The 27,640-nt window shown below is 48.1% G+C and overlaps 1 protein-coding gene across 4 annotated transcripts in view; it reads right to left on the bottom strand.

Moving 5' to 3' along the window:
- Positions 1-416: 416 nt before the first annotated feature.
- The window catches only part of vcla (vinculin a), a 46,467-nt gene continuing 19,243 nt past the window's right edge, over positions 417-27,640 (bottom strand). The window contains exons 3-22 of one of the 4 annotated variants that reach the window (XM_069188869.1): positions 24,868-25,018; positions 23,699-23,807; positions 23,083-23,205; positions 22,539-22,699; positions 17,433-17,526; positions 16,836-16,983; positions 16,119-16,272; positions 15,398-15,573; positions 14,759-14,949; positions 13,347-13,546; positions 12,579-12,707; positions 12,263-12,412; positions 11,677-11,785; positions 10,850-11,152; positions 9,712-9,836; positions 9,358-9,543; positions 5,524-5,739; positions 3,490-3,693; positions 2,837-2,941; positions 417-2,451 (exon numbers count right to left, since the gene is read on the bottom strand). In XM_069188869.1, the coding sequence (XP_069044970.1) occupies positions 2,305-2,451; positions 2,837-2,941; positions 3,490-3,693; positions 5,524-5,739; positions 9,358-9,543; positions 9,712-9,836; positions 10,850-11,152; positions 11,677-11,785; positions 12,263-12,412; positions 12,579-12,707; positions 13,347-13,546; positions 14,759-14,949; positions 15,398-15,573; positions 16,119-16,272; positions 16,836-16,983; positions 17,433-17,526; positions 22,539-22,699; positions 23,083-23,205; positions 23,699-23,807; positions 24,868-25,018 (3,181 nt within the window). In that variant the 3' untranslated portion in view covers positions 417-2,304. The remainder of the gene's footprint in view (positions 2,452-2,836; positions 2,942-3,489; positions 3,694-5,523; positions 5,740-9,357; positions 9,544-9,711; positions 9,837-10,849; positions 11,153-11,676; positions 11,786-12,262; positions 12,413-12,578; positions 12,708-13,346; positions 13,547-14,758; positions 14,950-15,397; positions 15,574-16,118; positions 16,273-16,835; positions 16,984-17,432; positions 17,527-22,538; positions 22,700-23,082; positions 23,206-23,698; positions 23,808-24,867; positions 25,019-27,640) is intronic. The other 3 variants (XM_069188870.1, XM_069188871.1, XM_069188872.1) reach the window with 3 other exon arrangements.

Genomic DNA, 27,640 nt, shown 5'->3' with positions numbered 1-27,640 from the left:
GATTCCAGATTCAGCTTAGTGATCCTGTCTGTCCTGCTCTAATCACATTTCTTGGGATCATGGTTGATCTCATTGATCCACCATGCACAGGTTTTGCAGCAAAGGGAAGCTATGTAACCACTATTTTTACAATACAAAAAACAGCAATACTGGCTGTCTGAACTTCACCCACAACCCCTGTCAGCTCCATAATTGCAGGAAGTAGAGGTGCAAAGCAGGACAAGGCTCAAACTGGGCATACCAATAAGGGTATAAAATGTTTTATTACCCAGGCCCATGACAGCTGCACTTGATTGTCAAAAGTCACCGCAGGAAATAGCACACAATCTGTGGGATTTCCAATCTTACCTAAAACAAATGCATGTAAAAACTGGACATACAATCGATTGAAATGTATTAAATAAAAAAAACAAGCATTAAAATGATAAACTATCAAACTTTTATTCAAAAGGCACATAGATCAGATGGCTTCAGAGGATACTGTAAAACAAGACTGCAAAAGTTTTATATTTACATTCAAAATGCAGTAAGTTTTCATTCACACAGTTAGAAAAAAAGGCTATCTAAAATGTCATTCCGCTCGCTCCACAGGCCTGTCTTGCGTGTTAAAAATATCACCTGCTGTAACAGCGCCCTGCTGCCTGGCGTTAAATCAGGACTTGTGAGAGCTACAGCTGGGCCCCCCGGTGTCGAGTGTCAGCGGAAAGAAGGAAAAGCATCCCCCTCCGACCGACTCGAACCCGCGCCCCCTGTAAGAACACGACAGCGGGCGCTGGCAGCACCGCCCCGCAGGTGGCAAGGAAGGCTGCCGCGCGGAGAAAGTGCGCAGGGCTGTTCGCCGCAGGTGCCCAGCGGTGCACACAAAAATGAAAACACACAGGCCCCCCCGTGGGACCGCAGAACCGGCCGGAGATTAAAATAGGTCTGAGGCAGAAGGTCAGTGCTGGCCACTCCAAAGGACCCCCCCTGAAGCACAGCTAGAAAGCCATGTTCCCCTGGGGAATTCCAGCAACCTTGGCAGACAAATACACAGGACGCAAAGAGCGTAGCTTCTGCCCAGCCAGTTAATCGGCACTGCTATCTGCCCTCGGCCAGCGGCCAAATTACAGTCAAGAACTGTAATGGAGATTTTCAGCTGAGAAAAGGATTTTCCCACAACCCATTCCACTAGGCTTTGTACCATTTGGTGTTTTCGCTTCAAAAGTGACTAGTCTAGATCATTTCACAGCAACAGCTTTTGTTTTCATGATTTCTCACAGACAGACCTTACAAAAATGTTCAGTTTATACAAAGGCTCTAATCCGAAAGACCATTTTCCAGAACTGTCTTTACAATGTTCAAGAAAGTGTGTCGTTGGTGTTGGCGCTGTTATTCGACAGTCATGGGCAGATAACAGGTTTTTACATTGCTAGAAAAAAATGGGCCGTGGTTGGTAGTATGCAGTGCTGAGTGAAGTTAGTGTTTTCAGACACCGTGTGTGAGAGATATTGCTAAAATAAACAAAACAATGAAACATCGAACAATCCATTCAGAAAAAAAAGACATCTTTGGTATAATTTATGACTTGGCTATAGAAGGCATCATGTTAATAAAGAAATTGCCAAATCATTCACAATTCTTGGCCTCCTTTTACAGTATAAATAGATCAAAGTATTTCTGAAACAGGAAACATTCCATTCATTTAGTGTGAAGCAGCCAGAACACGAAACATCTTTTATAGTGTGATTATAGCCAAACGGTGAGATCTGCCGCAGTTTGAATTCTAATACGTTTGGATACTGAAAGTTACTAAGAGATATCATTTAGGAAAAAACATAACCCACATGGACACTTTTTTGTGCTGACTAAAGTAAAAAAGTCAGGTTTTTTTAAATCCAGCTTTTCTCCACGCAATATCAACCGTGACCATAATCGTTCTGTCAATCCAGGCTAGCTTCATCTGAGCAGTAGTATTAATACACTGGGGACACCCAAATGATTTCAATTACATATTTATCGTGTTTCCTTAGAATTAGAGTATTTTTGTCTCTCAACTGTTAATTAAGCTTATACTGTCTTGTTGGTCTTCTAAATAAAATCGTGTTATACAATGAACATACATCTGCAAAAAAAAAACGGTGTGGAGTTAATATTCAAAAGAAACTTTTTATACAAAACATCCGAGCAAAGGTTAAGGTTAAGTTCTTGTCCTGCAAACATTCCTTCTACCCAAGGTGACGCCTGATGGTTCTGGCCCGCGGCTCCAACCCCTCTGTTACACCCTGCAGGTCTGGCTGGGTAGTGTTTCGGGGAGCCGAGCTGCCCTTACTGGTACCAGGGTGTCTTCCTCACCCAGCGCAGGGTGAACCCAGCGTCCGTGCGGATCTTGATGGAGGCTGCCTCGGCTTCTCTCACCGTCTCCTTGACGGACTGCATCAGGTTCTGGGCGTTGTGCACCAACATTTCGGTGGCCTGGGGGCGAGCGGGCAGAGGACGGAAATCATCATCGAGGACAACGGACCCCCTGAGACTCGTGTCTCGGTCCTGCAGAGCAGCCGCCCCTCTCTCGGGGTGCTAGAGAGCTGCAGGGCCTTTGATCCCTACCCACTGCTTGAAGACGCCTTTCCAACCTAATAATCTTCTAGCCATTCTAATCATCCGCTTGAGACGGCCATTTAGGCAAGATAACGATCAACTGGCAATTACAGAGTGGGTGGGCAGAAAACAGTGGAGCCACCTGAATGCAGCTCCACTCTTGGATCCACTGATGCTGTAAACCCCCCTGCCCCATCCCGTCAAGATCCTCAACCTCCCCTTCGCAGTATGACACCCAGACACCGAGCAGCAGGAAGGTTACCTGCTCCGACTCCTCCTCGCTGATGTTGGTGCGGCCCAGCATGGTGGCCTTGACAGTGGACAGGATCTTCAGCTGCGTGCTGATGGTGGGGATTCGCTCACACACCTGAAGAGGAAAAGGCCTGAGCTCCAGGGAAGGCAAGCAACCGTGCTGTAGACTATAAAAAGCTCAGAGATGCAACCTATTTTTGCTTAGGTGTTTTGGAAAATGCGTTTACATGTATATCCGAGACAGACAGACAGCAGTGTGAAGGGGGAGAGGTGAGACAGCAGGAGGGTGGGGGACAGAGACAGACAGACGTGTGAAGGGGGAGAGGTGAGACAGCAGGAGGGTGGGGGACAGACAGACAGCAGTGTGAAGGGGGAGAGGTGAGACAGCAGGAGGGTGGGGGACAGAGACAGACAGACAGCAGTGTGAAAGGGGAGAGGTGAGACAGCAGGAGCGTGGGGGACAGACAGACAGACAGCAGTGTGAAGGGGGAGAGGTGAGACAGCAGGAGGGTGGGGGACAGAGACAGACAGACGTGTGAAGGGGGAGAAGCGAGACAGCAGGAGCGTGGGGGACAGAGACAGACAGACGTGTGAAGGGGGAGAAGCGAGACAGCAGGAGCATGGGGGACAGAGACAGACAGACGTGTGAAGGGGAGGACTGACCTGCAGCAGGTTGGTGCGGATCCTCTTGTCGGTGCACTGCTTGGCCACCTCCTTGGCCAGCCGGGTGACCTCGTCGGAGGCCTTGGCGATGTCCTTGGCGCACTGGATCAGGGCGCGCTTGTTCCCGCTGCCGCCCCGCACCAGCCGGGACATCTCGGCCATCAGCAGCGCCATGCGCTTGGCCGCGCCGATGATGTCGTTGCCCTGGGGCGGAGGGCGACAGAGGTGAAGGGAGGGCGGGAGGAAAAGAAGAGGCGCGGCGACAGTTCGCGGGGGAGGTTGACAAAATGCAAAAACGCAACATTTGCGATGCATCGCAAACAAGAGAAGCACCCGTGGCAAAGAAACTGGCATTCTGAAAGGACACCACAAGAGCGACAAAACTCTGACAGAACACGAAAATCTGAAAAAAAACTCAGCAGTGTTTGCTGTTCACTCATAACATTGTGGTTCAACTCATTTTCAAGGCAGCAATGACACAGATGTGTGTAAAATACTTTCAAAAGAAAAAACGTTATTACTTCTAGTAATAATTACTATATATCTTTCTTTTACCCTGAGTAAGGGCACATCTGTGCCCTCAATTAATGATATAATTAATGCACTCAATAATTATTATATACATGGCAAACCTCTCCTTGATAAATTACAATAACTTGTCTGTATTTAAAATCATGATCACATGAAAAACAAGCCTTTTCCTCTTAAAATAGCCTACTTCAGGGCAGTGTGTTCACCATTACAGGTTTTTTCTCCGAGGTTAAATGAGATACAGTGACCCACTTATCAGTGTCAGCTGCACCCTGGGTGAGACAGCAGGTTTGGCAAAAATGTTCTGGGAAAACATATTAAGCCTCCAATGAAGATTTGGTGTGTTATATTGTGCCGGACCTTAACAGCATTGTAACATACTGCAGGATTAAGGCTGACACTGTACTCTGTCTGACCACTCTCCCTCCATACTCAGACATCACTCATCGGTATCAGACAAACAGGTGTTCATTAGTGAGCATTCCACGTCAGGCTCACACCTTGCACGGCAGCAGCAGTTCCTTCGTGCAACACGTGAGGAGTTAGTAATGCATATGATAAAGGAAGAAGGTCTGCCCATCCCCCCCCAAAAAAAACTACTTACAGTATTACCATTTCCTTTTTCTCGATAGTTTTTTTAGTTATCTAAATTTATTCAGCTAGAGAAAACTAAGTAGTCATTTGAGATTTACTGGAAGCAATATACTCGAATCTGTTATCTGCCACGTAGGTTGATTTTAGTGAAAATTGATGTTCAATTTATTTTTGGTTTTATTGAAAAAGTAACACTGAGGGAAACCAACACTAAATCAACTCTGGCCCTCCTCGTAAGGAGAAATAACAGAGGTTAGTTTTTTCTCATTGCACAAGTAAGAATCACTGTCTGCAGGTATAGGACCTTATTCATCCTGCCTTGCTGACAGAGGGTCCATCACTGCAGCAACAGAAATAAGGTACCTTAACTTCCCTTGTTTTAATCCTTCCATGGTCTCAACCCCCCTGGGCACAGAAAAATGCAGACAGTCTTCCTTTTCCCTAGACGTATGTTATTTTTAAGAACACATTTTTGGTGTGGTTAATACTCTTTTTCTCAGTGAAGCCACAAAAAAAACAAAGCAAAAGGGTGAAATGACTTCACTCATCGTCATCCCAGAGAAGTCATTGAGAAACTGTCATCTATGGCTTCACAGGTTGGTGAGATGTCACTTAAAAAGGAGTGAGCTAGCACAGACCCAGCACCGAGGTGCTCTGCTGTTGGGAAGGAGAGCAATCTCTCCCCCTCAGAGGACCAGGAACCTAAACTGGAGCCTTAATAGAAAAAATAAGGAAGCCGGAGCACTTGTGAAGCCACTATCAGTTTGTCCGAGAAGTGCAAAAAAAAACAACTCATCATCCAAAGTCGAGGGCACCCAGCAAGGATCAAAGAGTGATGCAACAAGACCGGGTCAAGTTTCCGCACGCCTGGGATGCAGACACGGCCCATGTGCAGGGGAGCAGGAGTACCTTACTGGACCACTTGCGCGCTTCCTGGTGTAAAGACCGGGCAGCAGCCAGAATGGGCTGGTTAACGGGCTGATTGGTGGCCATTAAGAGCAGCTCGGGCTCGTAATCATCTTCATTGTCTGAGGGGAGGGTGAACTCAATATCGTCGGCTTCGTCCTCATCATCTATATCTACATCCGCCTCTGCGGCTTCAATACCCTCATCAGTCACATCGGGCTTGGGAGCAGGAGGAGGAGGAGGAGGAGGAGGTGGGAGCATGGAGAGACAAGGAGAGAGTTAGTGTGAGAGGCACGAGATGGAAACCAGGAGCAGGAGGAAGAGAAGCAGCTCTACAGGGCGGGTGAAGACAAGAAGGGGCAACAGGAGAGGCCCTACTGCTGTAGAGGCAGCGGGATTCAAGCTAACAGACAGAGCAGCGTCCTTCAGACAGCCATGGGCTTCGCCCAGTACAACACCACCCTGAGGTACGCGGTTTGCACTGCATGTGAGGAGAACTTGCAGATTTTGCATTTCTGGTGTTGCCTGATCAATGGCCGTTTTTGTCCAGCCTACCCAGAACTGTCAACCCTTTCACTTCAGAAAGAGCAGTGCACGGGGCAGCTGGATATTTCTGGTGTGAAGGTGTATTCACCTAAGTCATAAGAGGTACCCTGTCTATAATGGAACAGTCGCCTGTATGAATACTCTAGACACAAAAGGTCTTCATCACTCATAAATCGAGGATACGAAGTGTGCCTGCAGGACAATGTTCCTAGAATTGAAAAGCAATCCTTCCTACAGTGGAAAATAAGAGCACTGCGTTCTGGGCCTTCAGCAGTATAGGGACACGTGACACAGCGTGTGGTCACCCCAAGGCACAGCACCAACGTGAGAACAGTAAGATGCGACCTCAACCAGGAACGGGGCCAATCCTCTTGGGAGTGCCTTCCCTCTCCTCCCAGGTGTGGACAGATTCCAGGAGGGTGTGGCCAGGGCACAGCAAGACTGCAGACACGCTCCTGTTGCAGGGAGCATGTTCTTGCTGTAGCTTCCTGACTCTTCACACAAAGCTTCCTCTTCCAGGGTCACGATTTAGCCACCACGGCGCACAGCAGGCCAACCTTCCCTCAACGCCTCTGGTTTCCCTGCGCCTGCGGGCCTGGGTCGAGCTTGTGCAGCACGGGGCTGCTCTCCAAATCACAAAAATGAGCCGTCTTCTTCCTAATACACCGAGCGGCAGCTGATCGCAAGGCGGTCTTCCCTCAATCGCGCATCTTCCTCTGTCCCGCACTTTGCAGGCTGAGGCCTCTTGAAGCCAATTCTTAAGGTGCAGGTGAAATCCTTGAGCTGTGTCATGGTGTGCCTATACTCACGGGGTCTGATAGCCAGTTTGTTCACTGTGCTCAAAAGGATTTGTATGAAATACATCTTTTCTCTCCTGCGGTGAACTCCAGTTAATTCACACAGGTGAAATTAGTCAAAATAATCACAATGGGACCTCATGAGCACAGGGGGAACAGCTGGATATTGCCTTCCGATATCTCATAAGTACTCATGCAAATGTAAATACAGCTGAAGACCCATGTCGCAGTAGCAGTCCAGTTACAAAAGACAAGCAATGAAGACCTCATCCACCAGATTCACATTTACAACGCATATACGAATAAAAACTGAAAAAGATGGTTTATACCTGCTCTAGTGTTGTTGCACTTGTTTTGTGTTGTAACGGGGAAAAAAAAACCTGTGACAAACTACACTGGCGCTTACTGTATAAATATAAGGACATAATTTAGGGGTTTTACAGCACTGATAGGTCAGATTATTTTGTAATCATTATTAAAAACTAACACTGGAGCCTATGTTTGATGACTAGGATTAAAAACTACAGTATCATTTCCCTAATGACTCTGAAATGTTTAGACTTAGATCTAATAGAACAGCAAGTACAACCTCAGAAAGTCTTCACACTGAAGGAGAAAAGCTGAAGCAGCACCAGGGTGCTAACAGCCCCAAGATGAGACTGCATAGAGTCTGGCAGAAGGCAAGAGGAGAATCAGGCGCTAAGGGGCCTCCACAGGTTAAAACCTTGGAGGAACAGAAGAGGCCAAGAGAAAACACAGGTGGAAAACAGGCGGGAGAGGAGATTACAGACAAAAGCAGTTAGGAGGAAAAAAGTCATTAAGAAAGTAAATCAAACAGCACTGAATTAGTAGAACAACTTCTGACAACTTAAGTAAATTCCCTAAATATTTACCTCTGATCAAACAGGAATGTAAACCCAGTCACTTAAAAAAAAATATAGACGGTACAATCTTTCTTTACAATAATTTTTTTTTTTGCTTTAGAAAGCCTCACAGGAAATCCCACGACGGGGAAAATCTCAGCTGGTAATGATAAAATTCACCGATGAATATTCCTGACGGCAAAGCCGTTTCAGTTCATAATCAACGATAATTAAAATTTCTAAGCACTGGACTGGAGTGTAGGCTTGTAAACAGCGAAACCAGGGTTTGTCAAATCTAAACTAAGAATCCAGATGTGGGATGAAGTCATTTGTTGGCAGATGAGCACGAGAACAAAGCTGGCGGACCATAGGAAGCCATTTGGCTCATCTGCCTCGATTGGTTTTTAGTAATTAATTGATCCCTGACTCTCTTGCAGCCACAGTGGCCTCCTGCTATAATCCACCTAATCCTAAATGTGTACGAAGGGACGCCAACAATCTGTATACAATTGTAAAGCAAAAGGCTTTGTAATAAAGGCCATTTTTCCCCAAAATGTAAAGCTTACTTTTGTTTCTGGATACACAAATATAGAAAAGACTACAACCAGACTATTTTATAAAACAACTGCAGAGGATTTGCAGGGGGTATTCAGCAGTAGCATACTGGGCAAAAGAGGTCCTTTTCAGGCGAAAGGGGGGAAAAAAGAGGCTTTTCCGCTGCTTCAGATTTTCTGCTACAAATTCAGGTTTGAAATCTGTGCAGTAAGATGAATCTGCGAGACCAGATTCGGGTTAGAAATCAGTTTGTTAGAAATCTAACACGCATGCATTATTACGTAGATGACAGTTTCTGTTTTAGGCCTGAAATTGGAATGCACTCCCTCGTATTTCCAAATTTCAGTGCCATAATCTTCTACAATGTCTTAAGCCCCGTGGCTCCGGGTACGAGGGGAAGACACCTACCTGCCAAGCCGCAGCTCCACCAGACTGCAGGCCACTCGAGCGCTGGAGCTGCGCAGCTAAGGAGAGGGCTGGGAGAATAAGCCAGCCAGGGGCTGGGCCGTGCGGGGAAGCGTTCCCTTTAGGAAGGATGTCTGCCACAGTTCAGGAGACTGAGGAGTCTCTACACCACGAGGCAGGAGAGATCTTTGACGTCACTGTGGGCCAAAGTATTTCACTGCAAGGCATTCATTGTGCATGCTTGCATGTCCCCCATGTGGGGAGCCAGAATCCTAACCTTGGCCTCTCGACGAAGCCGAGCTGAGCCTGGGGACTTACACAAGCTGCACTGTGAGCCTTTGAAAGGAGAAATCTCCTGGGGTACACAGGGGCTCCTCTTTATTGTGGTAGGAGTAAGAGGATAAAGACACCATCTCTACCAAACAGGGGATCTTTCGCACTCCTGTTAGACTGCATTTCACTGTTAAAGGTCCCGAAGACTTGCACAGCCAAAGGAAGTCCCAAACCGTTTTATACTTCCCCTCTACTCCCCCAACCTTCGGGATCGAACCACCAGAGGACACAAGTGTTAAGGGCTGCTTCGGTCTTAAGATTCCCGGCGCTGGTGACTCCCGGCTGCAGCTGTGCGCCAGCGGGGCAGTCCGGCCCCGGAGCCAAGAGAGGACACTCACCTTGCTGGACCACTTCCTGGCTTCCTCGTGCAGCTGCCTGGCCGCCACCATCATGGGCTGGTTGACCACCTCCCCGGCCTTCTGCTCGGGGAACTCCTCGTCCTTCTCCTCCGGGGGCGGGGGTCTGGGAGGGGGCACCTCGCCCTCGGGGAGAGGGGGCTTGGGGGGAGCAGGCTCGTCGTTAACCTGCGCAGTAAGGGGGGGTTACACTGTACCACCCTGAACACGAGTCAACTTGCTAAACTGCTCGACTCGCCGCCTCGTCTCTAAAAGAGAAAGACGGCCTTAAACACGCCAACACTTACAAAAAGACGACGTGGACACAGCTCCAGAGGAAGGGAAGTGCTAACTTACATGCAGTTGATCCAGATCTGGAGGGGGTGGAGGGAAGTCGGGCTCCTGGGGCTGGAAGGCCTCACGTACTTTGGCCACGGCTCCCAGAATCCTGTATCCAGAGTCCAGGAAGCTCTTCTGTAGACCTGCGTACGGAGAGGGAATGCTCAGCATCAAGCACCTGCCTCCCAGTGTAAACCTGTTACATTGGGGGGGGGTGCCAGGCAACAGCACCAGTCCATCTGTGCCTTCCAGGCAAAGGGAAGTGGGCAAGGCCACCTGCAGCCCAGGATACGGCATGGGAGCCCGGTGTAACCAGCACAAACCACCAGTGACTCACCAGCTCCTCACTCTCAATGAGTCCCCAAACCTTAAAGCCTTGAAGGAGTGAAAGCAGGATGGTTTAACTCACTGTTCAGCTTCTGGCTAAAGAAACATTTGTAGAGCAAATGTTAGATGGAAGTTTAGATGGAAGGCCTCAGCAGGCTACTCTACCTTAAAAGGGCCTGAAAGGAGATCAGAGTTTTCTTTTTATATGCACAACTGAAGGCCCTATATGGTTTAAGATTAAGAGAGTATGACGTCAATTTTGACTCGGAAACGGGGTGGAAAGTAAAATAGGCCACTTTTTTCAAAATATCCTTTTCAGAACCAAGTTTTTATCAGAAAGTTCATTTCTGATAAAATGTATTTTAGTTCGTAATAGTTTGTATTATATGAATACGAACTATTATATGAACATTGCTTAAAAGTAAAAAATAAGAGAAAACTTTGAAAAGTGAAATCAAGGCACTGAGTACAGTAATGTTGCTGGAGGTTTTATGCTGATAAAAAAGTGCAGTATTTAAAAGCAGTGCAGTGCGCAGTGATGGCAGCCTGAGACGAGACATTTTCCACTGAGCCAGGGGCTCAGGGGTCGCAAGAAGAAGCCGTCTGCAAGAACTCAGCTACATGAAAACTCAAGAGCAACATGCATGATTTACCGAACACCTAAAAAAACGAATACTCCGATTTATTAGAAGCTTATGCTTCCCATAAAAGAAGCCACTATGTCACATCGGAGAAAAACAATTTGTCGCTTCAATCCCAGAATGCCGAGCCTGGCCACACCCAGACAGGGCGTGCTCTGGGGAGGTCACGCGGGAGAGGGCCCTGTTACCTGGGTCCTGTATGTTCCCGGCCACGGCCTTGGCATCCATGACCATGGGGGAGATGGTTGTGCTCAGCTCGTCCGAGGCGGCCTTCACCGCCTCGCGGAACTTGGGGTCCTCCGAGTTCTCCACCTCCCGTTTCGCCACCAGCAGGATGCGGTTGGCCCGGCGCGCGATGCTGGTTGCCCCGGCGACGAGCATCTGGGGCTGCACGTTGGCCATGGCCACACGGCACTTGTCAATGTCCTTCTTGATGGCGTCCTCGGAGGCGTCCAGCAGGGACTTGGTGTCAATGGCTTCATCCACCAAACCTGCGGAGGGAAAGACGCCAGACACATACCTGAACACCCGAAAAAATCAGACTTCCACGCTACAAAGTTACACCGATATTACAATACAAGATATTACACAAAATAAGATTTACAGTGGCACACGTACACACTGTAAAAAATAAAATTAGAACCTTCACATTCATTTTAGGCAAGTAGCTTCTATCAAGGGGAAAATACATTTTTAATAAGCTAGTAATTAACCATAAGTAAATGTTGCCAGACATTAGAAACATTTCTTATTCAATACATTTAGTTTTAAAGGACAGAACATGCTATTCAATTTTTTAACCAACTGAAAAAGTTACGAAGGCCAGTTATTGGAAATTAATCGAAGAATTTTATCTTGCATGTTGGCAGGAGGAACGTACAGAGTTAAGTTACATACCCCACTGGCAGATATCTATACTACAAACTAGATTTATATCACCCTTTTTTAAGGCATTATTTGCTGTGTACAGGAAACGCAATTTCAGCAGTTTCAGGGCACAGGACTTCTTCGTTACCTGTCATTTTCTCAACATTGTCGATCCACTGATTCTTCATCATCTCAAAATGCTCGTAGGCTGCCTGGTTTCCTGGGTTCTTCAGCAGGATGCGGGCGGCAGAGACCACCTTCAAAACAAAGGCGTCAAGATTGAATAGAGGAGATCACTGGAGAGCCAAGGAGATTTCTTCAGCCACCTTACGGCTTCTTCAGCAAAACATTCAGCCTGCACTCTGAGACTTGGTGTATAGTATCTCTCGCGCGTCCTTTGATAACCATGGTTCTGGGCCCGGTTTGTGGAAGTTCCTTTGAAACAGATGAAAGAAGTGCATTTTCCCCTGAAACAAGTCACATTTCCTGAAATTCATTTAAGATACACACCATGCTTTATTACTGACATAAAAACTGAATGTATCTGAGCATATCTGAAGCTATACTGGTCTTACCGCTACAGACTAACAATCCTGTTTTGCCTACCTAGCTGTTTTGCAAACTACGCAAAGCTCAAATTTGCACACCTGTGCCCCGCCCTCTCACACACACACACCTGTGCCCTGTCCAGCTCTGTGCCTGAGCACCTGGACCATCACCCTACTCTCTCATACCTGAGGAGTCAAGTCTCTAGCTGACTTCACCGCTGCCTGGATTCCCTCCACAGTGCTTTTATTTGCAGTCCCAACAGCGGCGGCCTTTTCTGCCGTCACCCCCAGCTTGTTGGCATGGTTCTCAAAGTTGGCAGCTCTTTCCTCGAACACCTAAGTTAAAAAAACAAGGGATAAGCAATCAAACCAACTGCTACTGCATTTCGACCGTTTCATATAACATAATAGTGGAACCTGCTGTCAGTCCCAGTTATCCAGTGGTCTACAAGGAACAAAGAGGATTCTCGGGGCTAGGTGGCGCCAGCCTGGCAGCACTGACCTCCTCTCTGTTGGGGGCTTCGGGGGGCGCAGTGGCAGCCACAGCCAGCAGCTTGATAGGAGTGGTGGTGTCGCTGAAGATATCGGACACCTCCTGGGTCATCGCCTCCTGCATCTTCGACTTCAGCTCCTGTTAAAAGAGCATTGCAGATTTAAGACCACAGCACAATCGTGAGCACTTCTTCCATAAGGTTTACTCTGCGTGATCTCATCAGCTGAAAGTTATCTTTTCTACCGCACATTCATAAATGAATCCTCCACTCACAAATGCGCCTCACAGCGTATAGTATCCATGTGTGGCGATTGTCTTAATTTGTGTGTTCTTGGGAAGAGCATTATCTAAGCACCCGTAACAAGTACTTTCTGAAAGCAGTGGCCAAAATTAACATGTCCCACAATCGGCTTTTTTAAGACGCTCTTGATGAGAAGATAAAAACCACAGAGGACAACCGTGTACAAACGGCGAAATTGTTTTAAAGCGCAAGAATAAACGGAGGATCCCCTTACGAGTCACGCCATCTTGAGCTGCAATCTAAAAGAATTAATGTTACAGAAATACGTTGAATATGCCTCGATTTCTAAAGGCCCAAAGGCCAGGACTGATCCGGTCATGCTCTGTGGTTGCACTAGGTCTGAAAGCAGAGAGGGGCTCTTGTGCCCGAAACTCCTGCCGCGACCGGAAGCAATGCTGTGCTTCAGCCTTCGAGCCAGCAGGGGGCGCCGGGGAAGCATCTTCTCCCAGCCCACGGCTTGAGCTCAGCCTTGTTACCTTGAGGGAGTCCTGGAGCTGCGAGGCCACGGCCCGCGCCTGGGGGCTCTCCCCCTCGCCCCGCGCCGCCAGCTCCGCCAGCTGGGCCATCAGCTGCTCCACGCGCTCGCACTTGCCCAGCAGCTCCTGGCGGTACGGGCCCGGCATGGCGTTGGCCAGGCGCCGGCCCTCCGCCACCAGCCCGCGGATCGCAGCCTGGCCTGTGGAGACGAGAGGAGAGGAGAGTCGGACAGGGTAGGGGGGGGTCACATGACTGCCACCCAAACCGAAAGGCCCTCGGAAAGAGGCGAATGCTCGAGCTCAGGGTCCTGCTACCGCTGACGCAGCAACACGCCGCACCCCCCCGTCTTCTGCCCCTCAGGGTTTCCTAAACCTCGCCCTCCTCACAGGCTGTTTTCTAATGTGCTGACGGCTTCGTTTTCAGAGGAGCAGTTTGGAGCTCGACAGAACGCAGGACAAAAACAAAGGACATTTGGCGCGTGGTACTTCGCAAATGCTGCGCAGTTTTGGAGCACAAAAAGTAATAAATCACATTTAAGAAAAATATGGCTGTTGCTAATAAAGCTGATAATCCCACAGCTCCAAATCCCTGGAAGTACCCAGCTTAATGTGTTACCCGTACTTATAATTAAAGAGCTGCTGCCCAAATTGGATGAGAGCAGCAGCAGACGGACCTCAGAGTTGCACCTCTCTGTCAGTGCAGAGGCGTGAAGCCATCGCAGTCTTGAAACAGCCATAATGCGATCATACAAATCCTATACAGCTTACTCCCTCTCCCAGTACTGGGGATTTAGAGGACTAATCTCACTGGTTACTTTCGTCAAGATGATGGCATCACTGACCTTCAGTTACACTGCAGAGGAAAACCATGCCAGATGTAGTGGAGATTTCAGACTCCGGTTTAAGCTGGGGCCAGCATTTGCCTCAGTTAAACTGCTGCAGTTTAATTCCCTGCAAAGCCTACAGTACCTGCGTTCATGGAATTACTGCCAACACCTGTGACGTGTAATAGCCGTTTCTGAACAAACATCAGCTCCCGTGACTGTTCAGTCATCACGTTCATCACAAGAGCATAATCCCTGCGGAGTGACTATGCAGCTTTAAAGTTTGGCAAATCCTATTTAATCAAAATGGACGCCTTTCTTTGCAGACAATACAGGGACATTGATCCCTCAGGAGATTAGCAGCACTTGCCTGCAAAGAGATTCCGTCTCGTTTTTCCTTAAAACTTCAACCCGGGTCCAGTTTTAGTTAGGTTACATACATAAAGCCGTCACTGGCAAACAGATAACCCCGACATCTCGCACTTTGGTCCACAAACAGGCCTGGCCTGGGGTCTCGTTACTCGCAATAGGACTGTCCGATTCAGCTGCGAGGTCAAGGCGTACAGCAGCACGGAGCGCCTCACCCACCCACTCCGCGGTCATCGACGCTGGGGTTGTCTATCCAGCGCTGGGCCTGCTCGATCTTGCCCTCCAGGTTGACGGCTGCCTTCACGGGCCTGGTGTTGGCCACGGCCCGGTTGGTCTTGGACTGCAGGTTCTGCAGCGCTGTGGCGATCTGCTTGGTTAGAGCCCTGGCTTCTGGAGTGTCACCTTTGCCCCTAAAGAAAGCAGCCGAGATGATACAGTGACTTTCCTGCCCCAGCCCAGGACTTCCTCCACCTGCCCCAGCCCAGGACCTCCTCCTTCTCCACTGAGGCCCTCCTGCCTCAGCCCAAGACCTCCTCCTTCTCCACTGAGGCCCTCCTGCCCCGGCCCAAGATCCCCCCTTCCCCACTCTTCCTCCACTGAGGCCCTCCTGGCCCATCCCAAGTCCTCCACCGAGGCCCTCTTAGGGAGCTCTTAAACACAAGCATGTCTTTACAGAGGGTTTTGCCTCACCATGTGACTAAACAGGCTCTAAAAAGAGGTTTGGGGGCACAATATGATGTGCGACAATTTCACCTAAAACATCAGCTCTTCCAGAAAGTAAAATTTCTTGGAGGCATTGTGGAAGAAACGTTTCCTGTCACACAAAATGGCAGGACACGCTGGCCTGCGGGTACGCACTGCCTTCTGAGGTCGGAGAGCTTTCCCGTCAGAGCGGCGATCTCTCCCAGAGAGCGCAGGATGTCGTCCCGCTCCTTGGGGTCCTCGCAGAGGTCCGCGATCTTCTTCGCTTCGGCCAGGATCCCACGGATGTTCTCCTCGCCTTCGGGACCGCCGTTCGGGTCAGCCAGCCAGTTCTGCACAAAAACCACAGGAGACGGCCTGTGACGCCAGCCCTTCCACATCACACAGGAACTGCAGGGTTAAAATCTCCAACAGCACTTTCTACTGGTCCTGCTCTAGCCAATGGAGATTTACAGTGCAATTCAGGAAAAAAAGGGAAAGTACAAATCTTATAGCCCAGCTGGTCTGTCTTTTCTTGGAGCTTTTCTTCTCCTCACTCAATCCCAGTTAGTTCTTGACTTTAACCATCTGCTGTGTCATAAATAACACATGGCAGAGAAACACAACATAAATACAATGCCATTAAAGCTATATAATGAGACTCTGTTTTGCTTGTATTTTAGCAGTTCTTTTTTGAAAACATCAGAAAAATATAACTGCTAAGTGAGCTTCTACTGGTATCTACCCTTTCCCAGTGGACTCCTCAGGGAAAGAGGTTCTGCAGATTCCCAAATATGTTGGCACCGTTGCAGACAATGAGCCAATCCTGTGCAGCCAGCGAGCTGCCGGTGCTGGAGGAGGAGAAAAGGTGGAGGTGATCCCGCGGGCTCTCTCCTACCTGCGCGGCGTCGATCCTCTTGGCAATGGCCTGCTTGGAGTTGGTCATGGCTTCTAGTTTGCGGGCTGCGTTCTCAACCTTCGCTGTGAGCATGTCCAGGCCCTGAGACACCTGCTGGGCCTTCTGCATGGCCACAGGCGCGGCACCCTGCCCCCTGGGGAGCAATAAGGAGCGAGAACAACCTCAGTACAGCGGCGACTCCACAGCAACGCACACGCAGAGCGCCACGACTTCTGCCTTACTTTACTGAAATCCGTCTTTCTTCTCGACCTAGAACAAAACCTCTTCTCATCTCTTGCACTGGTAAAGAGTCTCTTTCTATCTACAGAGCGACTCTTCCCTTTCAGGACACACTGACCCTTCGGCCCCCCGGCGATCTTACCAAAGAGGCCCAGAACGGTCACAATCTCCGATAGCGAAGCACTACCTGACTCAGGACAGGACACCAGTTTCACTTTATAATGAGGCTTTGCTCCCCACAAGTCATATCAGTATGCTTGTAGATGCTGTAGACACTGTCTGTAACATGGTGTTGGCTGCTCTATAGGTACAGTGTAGTATGACCCATCTGATTGGTTCAGCAACAAGGCTACGCCATAGAGGTGAACCTATTAATAAGAATCTGGGCTGAAATGTAAGAAGGCCCAACAACAGTTATCCCCTTGCTCCCTGCCCTGCGTGTGAACACGTGCTGCAGCAGCCTGACATCATGTATACCTGGCTCGCAGGTCTGACACTTGGTCGGTCATCTGCCCCAGAGTTTTGGCCGTGCCCAGGATGTCTCTCCTCTCCTTGCCGGCGCACAGCTCTCCAACCTTACCGGCCTCGTCCAGGATCTGCCTCACCGCCTGCTCGCCAGTGTCCCCTAGCCCGGGGCAGAAAAGTGCAACCTTGAAATTCTCACTTGGACCTTCACAGGCAAGACGCCTAGGAAACAGGGGCTTCTCGTCCCATAAGCATCTTTTTGCCCACAAATAATCACTCCCGTGTTCATCTCTCTCTCTCTCCGTATGTCTCTCCCCGACCTACTGTTGGACAGATCAGCTCAGTGTTCCCTCTGTACAGGAACAGGTTTGGTCTGAACACATCTCCACAGTTTCAGCTCCACAGCCGAAACTTGCCTTTTTTCTTTTCCTTGCAGCATGGAATAAACCTTGACCTTTTTCTTCATAGTCTACGCATGCTCCCTACTCACACCTGTTCCCTGTGTACACTACAGTGGCACACGCCTTTCCACCCTGTTCAGTAGGTGTCTTCTGCTGGTGGTGAGGCCTGGGGTGGCCAGCGAGAGCAGGTGAGGACCGGGACTAGTACCTGGTTGTGCGTTAGGGTCTCTCAGCCATCCCTTGGCTTGAGCCATCTTGGAGTCAATGAGCGCCAAGGCTCTCTTCATGGCCTCAGTGTCCTTGGGAAGAAAGAAAGACAATAAATATCTATTACGGGGCACAAACCTTTGGTAATACAGTATACGTTATCAAACAATGAAACGGGAAAAAAAAAACTAGTCCACTAACAAAAGGCTCCTCTAAGAACTTGTGCAAAAACGGATGGAAAGGTTCCGAGATTAACATCAGGCACGAGAGGAAAAGGTGCTGTGTCTGCAGATTGGACAGGACGAAAGCGCATTAACGCAAATGCCCTTCAGAGGAAGGGCTCTGCACCCGGCTCTGCCCTTCAGAGGAAGGGCTCTACAGCAAGGTACATCAACATTCAGCCCATCTGACTGCCCACCCCAGGCTCCACTCAGTTAAACACCTCAAATAGACCTGTCCAGGGAATTAAGTTGATCGCTAAATCAACTCAAGTAAAAACCGTGTAGTTTTAGTGCACAGATGGAATCACAGGTGAACAATAAGACATCTTCCATGGCCCAGTCTGTTCCGGAAGGCCAGAACTAAGCCTTGAACTGACGGGTTTTATTATAATAATAATTGCTTACACTTGTATAGCGCTTTTCTGGACACTCCTTTCAAAGCGCTTTACAGGTAACTGGGACTCCCCTCCACCCTTCGTAAGGGCCAATGGGAAATTTGGCCAGGACGCCGGGGTTACACCCCTACTCTTTTCGAGAAACGCCCTGACCACAGAGTCAGGACCTCGGTTTTACGTCTCATCCGAAGAACGGCGCCTGTTTACAGTATAGTGTCCCCGTCACTATACTGACGTAATATATTCATAAATTTAATTTAAGAAATAAGATCATCAGCTCTTACACTGCATATAGCTAGAAACACAGAATAAGTCCAGATACTGTATAACATCAATCACATCATGTGCTCAGGTTCTCTGGTTAGGTCAGAGGTCAGCATGGGCAGGGAGGAAGAAGCGCAGTAGGGCGCTCTCATGATGACAGGCGAGGACACGCAATGAAGGACATGGCTGTCCCCGATGGGCACTGAACCTCTGGGACAAACGTTTTAAACGGACTGGTCCATTGCGTTGGGGTGGCTGAGAGGGGTCTGCCTACACTTCCTCATTCTCTGTGTGCGGTCACAGCTCTGAGCTGAGACATGAAGTAAATCAATAGCTACTCCAGTCATTAACAGAAACTCACTATTCTAAACTACAAAAAAACATTTACTTTACACACATACAGAACATGTTATACAGCACCCCAGTCCTAGGTACCTAGAGGACTTCAGACACTAGTTACAGCAGCTACTACTATGTGGTTTTACCACACCAAAAATCTAATTCTGACTGTAGAAGTGCTTTTACATCTACATTTGCTTGCTCATGCTTCGTGAGCGTTAGCAGATGTATAGCATGACAGTCTTGGCAGAATGATAATTTGAGCCTGTGATTGCTAACTAGGTGAAGCCGGCATTGTCATCCCTATTGAAATATGTTCTAATACTTTTTTCATCGTAAGTGCTTCACATCAGTCTAATGTTGAGCTGCAATTCTGAGTGACTAAGCATGAAAGAGTCATGTCCTTTTTTGGATAAAACAGTGGTTGTGGTTAGCTTGGCTTAGTCATCCCTCCTGTACAGGTCCAAAAGAGGATGCTCACATCTTTGTATTGCCTTGTAAGATTAAAAACGTATCCTGAAGCAACTTCTGCAATTTATCACAGCTCAATTCCTTTCAGTTGCAACTGCCAAAATTATCTGTTCAAGGAGGCATTGTTAGCATGTGCAATGGTGCAGCAGAGTCAAGATTGTATATAATCATAGAGCTACATACAACGCACAGAGCCCAGAGTAAAGACAGTCTTACGTCTTATAAAGAGATAAGACTGCAGGGGAAGACTTGAAGAGACAGACATACAGTGGCAGCACCAATGCACACTCTAATGGTCTGCTGGGAAGGCTTTCTGTTGTCAAAATACAACAGCTCAGACAAGTGACTCTGATCATAACTCCATTAAAGGTCAATGAAAAAAACAGTAATTTATCATGCACGATATCTTAAAACAAAGTTTCAAAGTAGAAGACGACCTGCTTCAGACTGATAATGTATCGGACATACCCCACCTTGAATAAAGCATCGGTTTACACCTAAAGCTCTTCTACTTTACTAACATTCCAGGTCTACTGTCACCTTGACATTCTCAAGTGGAGTTACTAATGTCAGGAAAACCAGAGTTCATGAGCCCAGAGCTGACGAAAGCCTAGTGAAATCAAACCCAAACCGTGCGCAGGATATCGGTTCCAGGAAGTGACCTGAAACTCCCACAGTACAGACATTACAGAAAAAACACAGGCATGAAGCACAGGGAGTTAGTGGTAAAGGAGTAGGTGAATAATCAAACCTTCTTCAATATCTAACTGCAGGGCTGAGAGGCACTTTACAGCAGGGGGCTCTCACATGGCCCTGTAGCTCAAATCTCAGCCATTGCTCAGGTTGCAAAACCAACCGCGAGCAGGCGGATCACCACGCAATACCCAGGCTCACACGTTACAGATGTCCTTTCCCAGGTCTCTGTGCTTTTCAGATGAGGGTTAGTATTAGAAACACACAGTATGGCATTCCCAGGGCAAGCTGGCTCCTCAGTGCACGCAAGGAGTGGGACTCGGCTTGCGTGATGAGAAACTCCAGGTTAGGCTCGATGCGTCATCTCTGGCCTGCGTTTGCCCTGGGAGCTCCTCCCTTCCACTCGGCACGCCAACACCACAGTTTTAAAAAAGCGCAGAGAAACGCGCAGGGCCTTTTCTGAGTCTTTACGTCTGCGAGCTCTAGCCAGATGCAACAGACATGATCAGACGGACCAGAACATCAAAACTCCCAGCTGGAACGAACTGAGCAGAAATCGGGATTCAGTCGTTCCGAGCCCAGTGGCTCTCCACTGCTTTTTTATTCCCCACTTGATCCGTGTAATTCTGCGAGAGCTGGTCCAGGTTCTGCTAACCTAATGCACCACGGAATTAATTCAAAACCCTACGATGTTGAGAGGAGTTTTTACACACCAGAGCATTGGTCTAACAAATGGTATTTCTTGAGGCTAATAAGGCCCTTGCTCACATTGATCATGTAATCAAAACACACTGTTGAATTTATAACTCCAAGGGCATGCAGATATCATGGTTTCTTCTTCTAGGAAGAAGCCGGGGAAAACGAAAGGCCTCTGGTTTATGGGGTATCCTTAACAGATGTGAGGAGAGGTTCTGCTGGGGAAACACAAAGCACCCTCTTCAGAATTAGACTCTTCTCATCCTCTTGGTTTGCACCCAAGGCACTGCCAGGTCTCTTTAAGCATACAAGGAGCTGATTCAGGTCATCACAGGCCCAGCTGGACTGAAAAGCTGTAGAAGCACCCGCAGTCCGAGACCAGGAGAACCCCTGGGGTAAACGATACAAGCTGGGAGATTGAGGAGATTCCCTGTAGCTATACCCCTTCCACTGCTCCGTTCAGTACCCTAACGTGCACAGCACCTTTACTAGGTGAGACACCTTCTCCTGCTGCGCCCCAAAACTCTTGAACTCTGCCCCCAAGGATATCAGAGTCACCTTCCCTGAGCACTTTGAAATGAAGACTCAAAATCTGCTTCTTTAGAAGGGCTTTTATTTAATTGATTCTGTATCTGCCCCTTAGCCTTCCTACTGTTTCCCAAAAGCGGATTATAACTGTGTACTGTGTGCTGTGTGCTTTGAGAAGCCACTTTTAAAGGCACTATATGAAATGAAAATGTATGTATAAAAATAAAATGTCTTCCCACACATCTCCTGAAGATTTTGAAAAGAGCAACATCAAAGGCAAAGAAAGGCCCTGTCCTGCTGTCTAAACTGTGGCATGCCGTGGAAGAGAGGAGCTCAGAGGTTTATGGCTGTTAATCTTGCAACACAAAACCCAATGTCGAAAGTTCATAGACATTAGTCTCTGCATTTCCAAATACAGCATCATGACATCCACAACACCGTTTCAGCACTCTGAGAGGTATTACTCACCCACAAGGCACAGATAATTAAGAGGCTACTGATGGAAAAACTAAGAGCACACACAAAAGCCACTGCATTGCACTAAACTGTCTGCACACTGCACACTGACCCAGCACGCATGCGCCAGCACACCGAGGGGAGAGACGCAGGCTTACCTTCTACAGGGAAGAAAAGAATGAAAAAGAAAAGGAAGAACAAAAAGTACACGTTTAACTAGTTATCACAACCAAGCCAATGGAAAAGCGGCAAAGAAAAAAGGATATTTGGTGGAAACTTCTAGGTAAAAAGTGTCATGAAGACAGAAAATCTTTACAAAGCAAGCTAAGGAGTGTGCAAAGATCCCAAAGGGGGGGGAAAAGGATTGGCAGTTTAACTGTTTAACTGTCCGCGAGGCTTTACGGACCCCGAGTTCCACGCGAGTCGGAGGCGGCCCTTCCTGAGCTGTTGTGCAAGTGAAGTTTACAGAATTACCACTCAAGATGGCGAGGTATAAACATGTGCTGATTAATAAATTAAAACGCCAAATATAGCAACACTTAAAAATATACAGTAAATAATAAATGAAACTCAGAACTCGGGAGAGAGAGGATACGCCAAGGGCGCCGCCCATGCAGGAGAAGAGAGAGAGAGTGGGAAATGGTGCCCTGCTGGATGCTGGTGACAACGCACTACAGTCCCTCCGCCCTCTTCATCCGCGACGGGAACGTGCGTCACCCGTGGAAAGGGTGTAATCAGTACGATTCCTCAGAATAACTGTATCCCAAAACCGTCAGAACAGAACTGAAAAACTGTGGAACACATCCTTCGTTTTAATAGGATATGCGTACACGCCACTGAAGTTTGTCGTGACTTGACAGGTGTTTTTTTTTGAGAATCAGCTGGTTTTAAAGGGCCAGGAATCAGCTGTGAGCCGAGCTGCAGCAACGCCGCACGGCCTCGTGGGTACCCTGGGGGCTGAAGTGCAGCCGAGGTGCCGCGGACTCGGGGGCAGGAGGGCGCGGTTTCGAGGAGCCAGGTTGGCTGGTGGGGGGGAGGCCCTACCTTGCTGGCCCAGGCGTCCTCGTCCCAGGAGGTGAGCTGCAGCACGCGGATGATCTCGTTGATCTCGGCGCTCATCTTCTCCATGGTGAAGTTGCGGTTCTTCAGGGCCTCCTCCACGCCGTGGCTCTGGGAGCTCTTTGTCGTCACGTAGATCTTGATACCTGTGACCGGACAGAGAGGGGACGGCGTGAGCAAAATACGAGACGCCTCAGAGCATCACAGGAGAGTCAGTTCTCTTTCACCCATGGCTCAACGAAGCCTCCTCAGGCCTACCCCGTCTCTACCTGGCTCTCCACATCGGCCACCGACTGGGGTCTTTCTGGTCTCACTTCAACATGCCATCTGGCTGCTAACCCATGGGTCTAACGCGATATCAGTCCCCCATACAACACGACACCTTCAACTGCGACGCAACGTCATTGGCGAAAGAGTGGCAAACCTCTAGGACAATTTTAGTAAAAGACAATGCAGAAGCATTGCAGAAGTGGCTCTCTGAAGAGACGGCAGGCTGGCTCCAGTCCTGCCGGGGAGGTGTCTGACTCACCTGATATGAGCACAGGCAGCAGCTCCTTCACAGTGTTCATGGAGTTCACCAGCATCACCCTGTGCTCCTGGTGCGTCAGCTCCTGCTGCCTCTCGTCAATCATCTTGGCCATCTTCGTCATGCCTGCAGAAAAGACCACATAGGCCTGCTCAGCAAGAGATGGCCATGGTCCTCACCCCAACACGCAACATCAGGCACAACTGTGATCCATCAGGTCAAGTCATGGCAATACAAGGAAGTCAGCCAGCAAAACATTTCCTTCCCTCTCTTTACTGCTAATGTCCTTCCATGTGGCATCGTGCAAAGGTGCAGTGATCCCAACTGATACGATGACAGCACTCCTTACTGCTGCAATGGGATAAGTCCCACTCATGTGTTGAAATGGAAGCAAACATAAGTCTGTACTATATTTATCTTGGACAAGGATGGATAAACCCATGTAGAGTCAAAGACGGCCTAACCCTGAAAAACGTTGACTTCTAATCTAATATGGTTAAGAATCTTGATAAAATTATTCTCCCCCTATATTTCAATGTTACTGTTCAAGTGCTGGGGAGCAAACGCCTCATAGAAGAGAGCAGGGGCATTCAGAGAAAGGAAAATTAGGTCACCAGACCTGGTCCCAGATTTTTCGTGTACGTGACTAAATCCTCCATAGTCTCCACCACTTCTGCCACGGTCAGGTACTCCAGGATCCCTTTGCACACACGGATTATTTTCCGAACCTGCAATTCCAAGACACGAAAGCCAGGGTCACTACAAAACACATTAGGAGAGCAAAAATATTCTTCCATTCTAGGAAACCGAACAGCGCTGTATCAACACCGTATTTGTTTCATGTGACAAGCACGGTTCTTTTCGGGTGCTCTGTTTTCCTCCCACAATCCAATTGGCCCTGGAGAACCAGCAGCAGCTTCAGAAAACATCAGGCAAACAAAAACTTACTCATGTGAGGGTGAGGAAAGTAAAGAGTTTTATATTAGGCCCTTAAAATGCACCAAATGAATGCACCCCAGGTGAAAACAGTATTCCCCTTTTTATCTTATCTCTGTGTAAAGATAAGGATTTTATTGTTTGGTATTCCTTCACAAAATGCCAGAATGGAGGACAACACTTTTTCTTTAGTTTTGGAAGTGGTGATTAAATGGATAAGACTCCCTCTTTCTCTCCCTTTTTCCAGAGCCACATTCAGGAGCTGGGCTCACTGAAAGGGGCTTCTATGGCTGAGCTGCTTGTTTAGTTCCAGCTAACTCAACCTCTCCCTGCCTTTTCCCAGAGTGTTCTGGCTAATCGTGAAGGCCAAATGCTTTGATATGAAAGGAAGCCCTATAAAACAGTAACTACCCACAGTCTTGTGATAAGAGGTGATGCAGTTTTTTCTCCCCAAAGATGTAAAGCAAATTAAACTTGGACCTTCTGTCACCTAATAAAGAACTCAACAAGACGTCGCTGATAGGAGACCGTGGGGCACTGACCACCGACGGGAAGTGCTGTGAACACAACGAAAGGAAGTTCAAAACCACAGGAGAGTTTATCAGAAACTAACGCAACACCTCTAACGTAAGAGGCCAGAAACATCAACGGAGCTCTCCCCAGAGCTCCCAGAGTCTAGCACTGAGGCGAACTACGGATGGTTTAGCACTTTAAATTCTTTCGAAGTGAAGCATCAAGATTTTTATTGGGGCGCAGGTCTGATTTTGCCTCAGGCTGCAGGATTCTTCACCGCCACAAGAGGCAGTCGCCATCCCACGAGTCCCTGCTCACAGGGCACACCGACCAGCTTACCTCCGCCTCGTCGAAGGTCAGAAGCAAATCCGAGGTGCCAGACAGGATCCCCCGAGATCCGTCAATGAGATAGTCGCGTGCCGGGACGGAGTAGGGGTCCCCCCTTAGCATCTGGGCCGCCTGAACCAGCTTAGTGCAGGCGTTCTCCACCCTGCAGGGACGATCCAGAAAGAAAAACTCACATCGTGGAAAATCCGGCGGTCATCCACGGCACAGCAGAAGCAGATACTGGGAACAGACACTGGCAGGATACTTCTCTGTCACCGGATGATTTGTGCTATTCCATGATCGCACCCAGACCACATCCTTCAAGGGACAAACCAGCTCAGAGACCAGGCAGATGAGGAGGCACAAAGTGTAACTTGCAATTGAACCAAGTACATTAATATCTCTTCAAACAGGAGAGTCTTCAGGGCCCATGCCCTGACACATAGTAGCCGGTTTGTCAGATGTTTTTTTTTTTCTAATTATTGTTCCTCAGAAATAACTGATAATGGCCACATGTAACAGTCTTTGCTTGCGGCACAAAACTGGAAATGCTGCATCGTTTTGCATTCTCATTGAATTGCTTGTCAGCATTTTGGAACTTCAAATTTAACACATCAATATATAAATCAACTGTTTCAAAAATGTATTTTTTTGTTAATTACAGATGTTTAACAGTGGAACTGGATCTGCAAATGACCACAGTGGAAGAGGAGGACTGCACATCAGGAGAAAGCAGCAGTAAAAAGTGAATGTGCACAATCTAATGTGTTTCCTTCAGGTGCTCCGGTTTCCTCCCACAGTCCATGCTGGGAGGTTAACTGGCTTCTGGAAACACTGGCCCTGGTGTGAGGGTGTGCGTGTCTGTATCCGTGTGCCCTGTGATGCGCTGGCATCCCGGCCAGGGTGTATCCTGCCTTGTGCCCGCTGCTTGCTGGGATAGGCTCCAGCTCCCCTGTGAGGCTGTACTGGATAAAGCTGTAGGAAAAGGGATGGATGGATGGATGCTGGTCGTTGACAGGGCTGCTGTTCTGCAAACTGAAGCGCTGGATGTGGGACAGAGGAAAGGCGTCTGTGGCTGTGGTGGGGCACGGACTAATGTCAGGGTCAACCGCTCACTTCTGTTGTGAAATGCGTCAGTCTGAAGGCTTAGCTCTCCTCCGTGGTGACGTTTCTCACTCTCGCCGCTCTGCGTGAATTAGGACAGCAGTCCCGCCCGAGACAAAGAAGCCACTTAACCAGACTTAAGATGCTGCCACCCGGAAATCATTCAATCTAACTGGGGCGCTTCCGGGCTGCAGTCAGACAGGAGCCTGCAAACAAAATTCGATTCTACCACGCGCCCAATCGGCAGGAAGTGATTTCAGATCTGCGTAGCCAATAGAGATAGCCTCCAACAAGCTGCAGGCTGCACATTACCCACTCCTCACAGAAAGCTCACCCGGATTTTCTTTGTAACCGCGTTATTCAAATAGCGTTAAAAGACAGCGGGACCTTTAAAACCCTTAACCCTACAAAACAGCTGGTGATCATTTCAGGGTGGCGATCAGCGGTTGTTGTGACATGTTCCCCTCCGCTCCCTGTCAGGGGGAAGTACATCCACTCCAGCAGACCCTGACTTCTGCTACAGCTGTGCAGCAGGCGTGCAATTAGGGCATCTGTAAAAAACTCTGCTACAAGTGAATTTTCTCCCTTTCCCTTGGGCTGAGCAAGGCATTCCCCACTACCCAAAGCAACAGACGCAGCTGCCAGAAATAAACACCCTCACTCGTCCCGAGTCCAACACCCGGTAATTAAAAGGACTGCAAATTATCAAGATGAGCCTTTTTATAGTATAACATTTAACGCTGGCAGCAGAAGACGGACTCTTTGTTCCACACTGAGAATTAAACCAGCCCACCTCTGCCAGAAAGAGCAGAGGATGGATTAGGGGAAACATCCAGGGATCACCCACACCCCAGCCCTTCGCTACAGTCCTCCTCCTGTTAAATTTTGACTCTTCATTCTGCCAGCAGCTGTTTGTCCCAATTCTGCAGGCCACGTGGATGATAGTGAAAGTAAGCTCAGGCATAACGATTGTTATCACTAACATGCAGTGACACTTTGAAATTTAAAAAAAAGATCAGAAGCACAATGCTGTTTTAGCAAAGCCATTATGTTCCAGGGAAGAAGATTATTTGAATTATGGATACACTGAACTAACCATCCAGAAAGGTCTGCAAACTATACCTTGCTAAACCTTCTCTGAACTATATCTCACTGTTTTATCGACCTGAGAAGCACTAATTCAGACCCTACATACCGTTAATATTGCACTGTTTCATGTAATTTCCTACTGCAGTATTTAAGACTACAGCCGTTCGAAAACACCTAAAGGCAATACAGGTAGTTCCGCACAATTATCGGGTTATTTCCTGTCCTTCTATTACAAATGTATTAACCAGCTATTATAAGTATCACCCTGCTGCTCCACACAGCCTAGTGACAGTACTGCCCATTACTGTTATTCTACATGGCATTAAGAGATGTACATATTCTTCTGATTATGTAATTCTTTTGGTTGTGCTTATGATGAATTTCATGATAGTATAATTTTCAACTTATCAATTTAAGCAAAGCACCTCCAGGAGAAAATTTGCTTTTTTTCTTTACTTCCTGGTTATGGCACTGACACAACATAAGTGCTTGAACAGAACTCACACATTTAGCATTACACAGACAGCTACAGGACTCCTGTGCTTCTGTGACAAAATTCACTGAAGCAGAAAGGAGGAAAATACTCTATTTC

The sequence above is a fragment of the Lepisosteus oculatus genome, chromosome 4 (genome assembly GCF_040954835.1).
Source record: "Lepisosteus oculatus isolate fLepOcu1 chromosome 4, fLepOcu1.hap2, whole genome shotgun sequence".
Lineage (NCBI taxonomy): Eukaryota > Metazoa > Chordata > Actinopteri > Semionotiformes > Lepisosteidae > Lepisosteus > Lepisosteus oculatus.
Note: the sequence above shows the minus strand (reverse complement) of the source record. Positions and strands in the feature narration are given on the sequence as shown.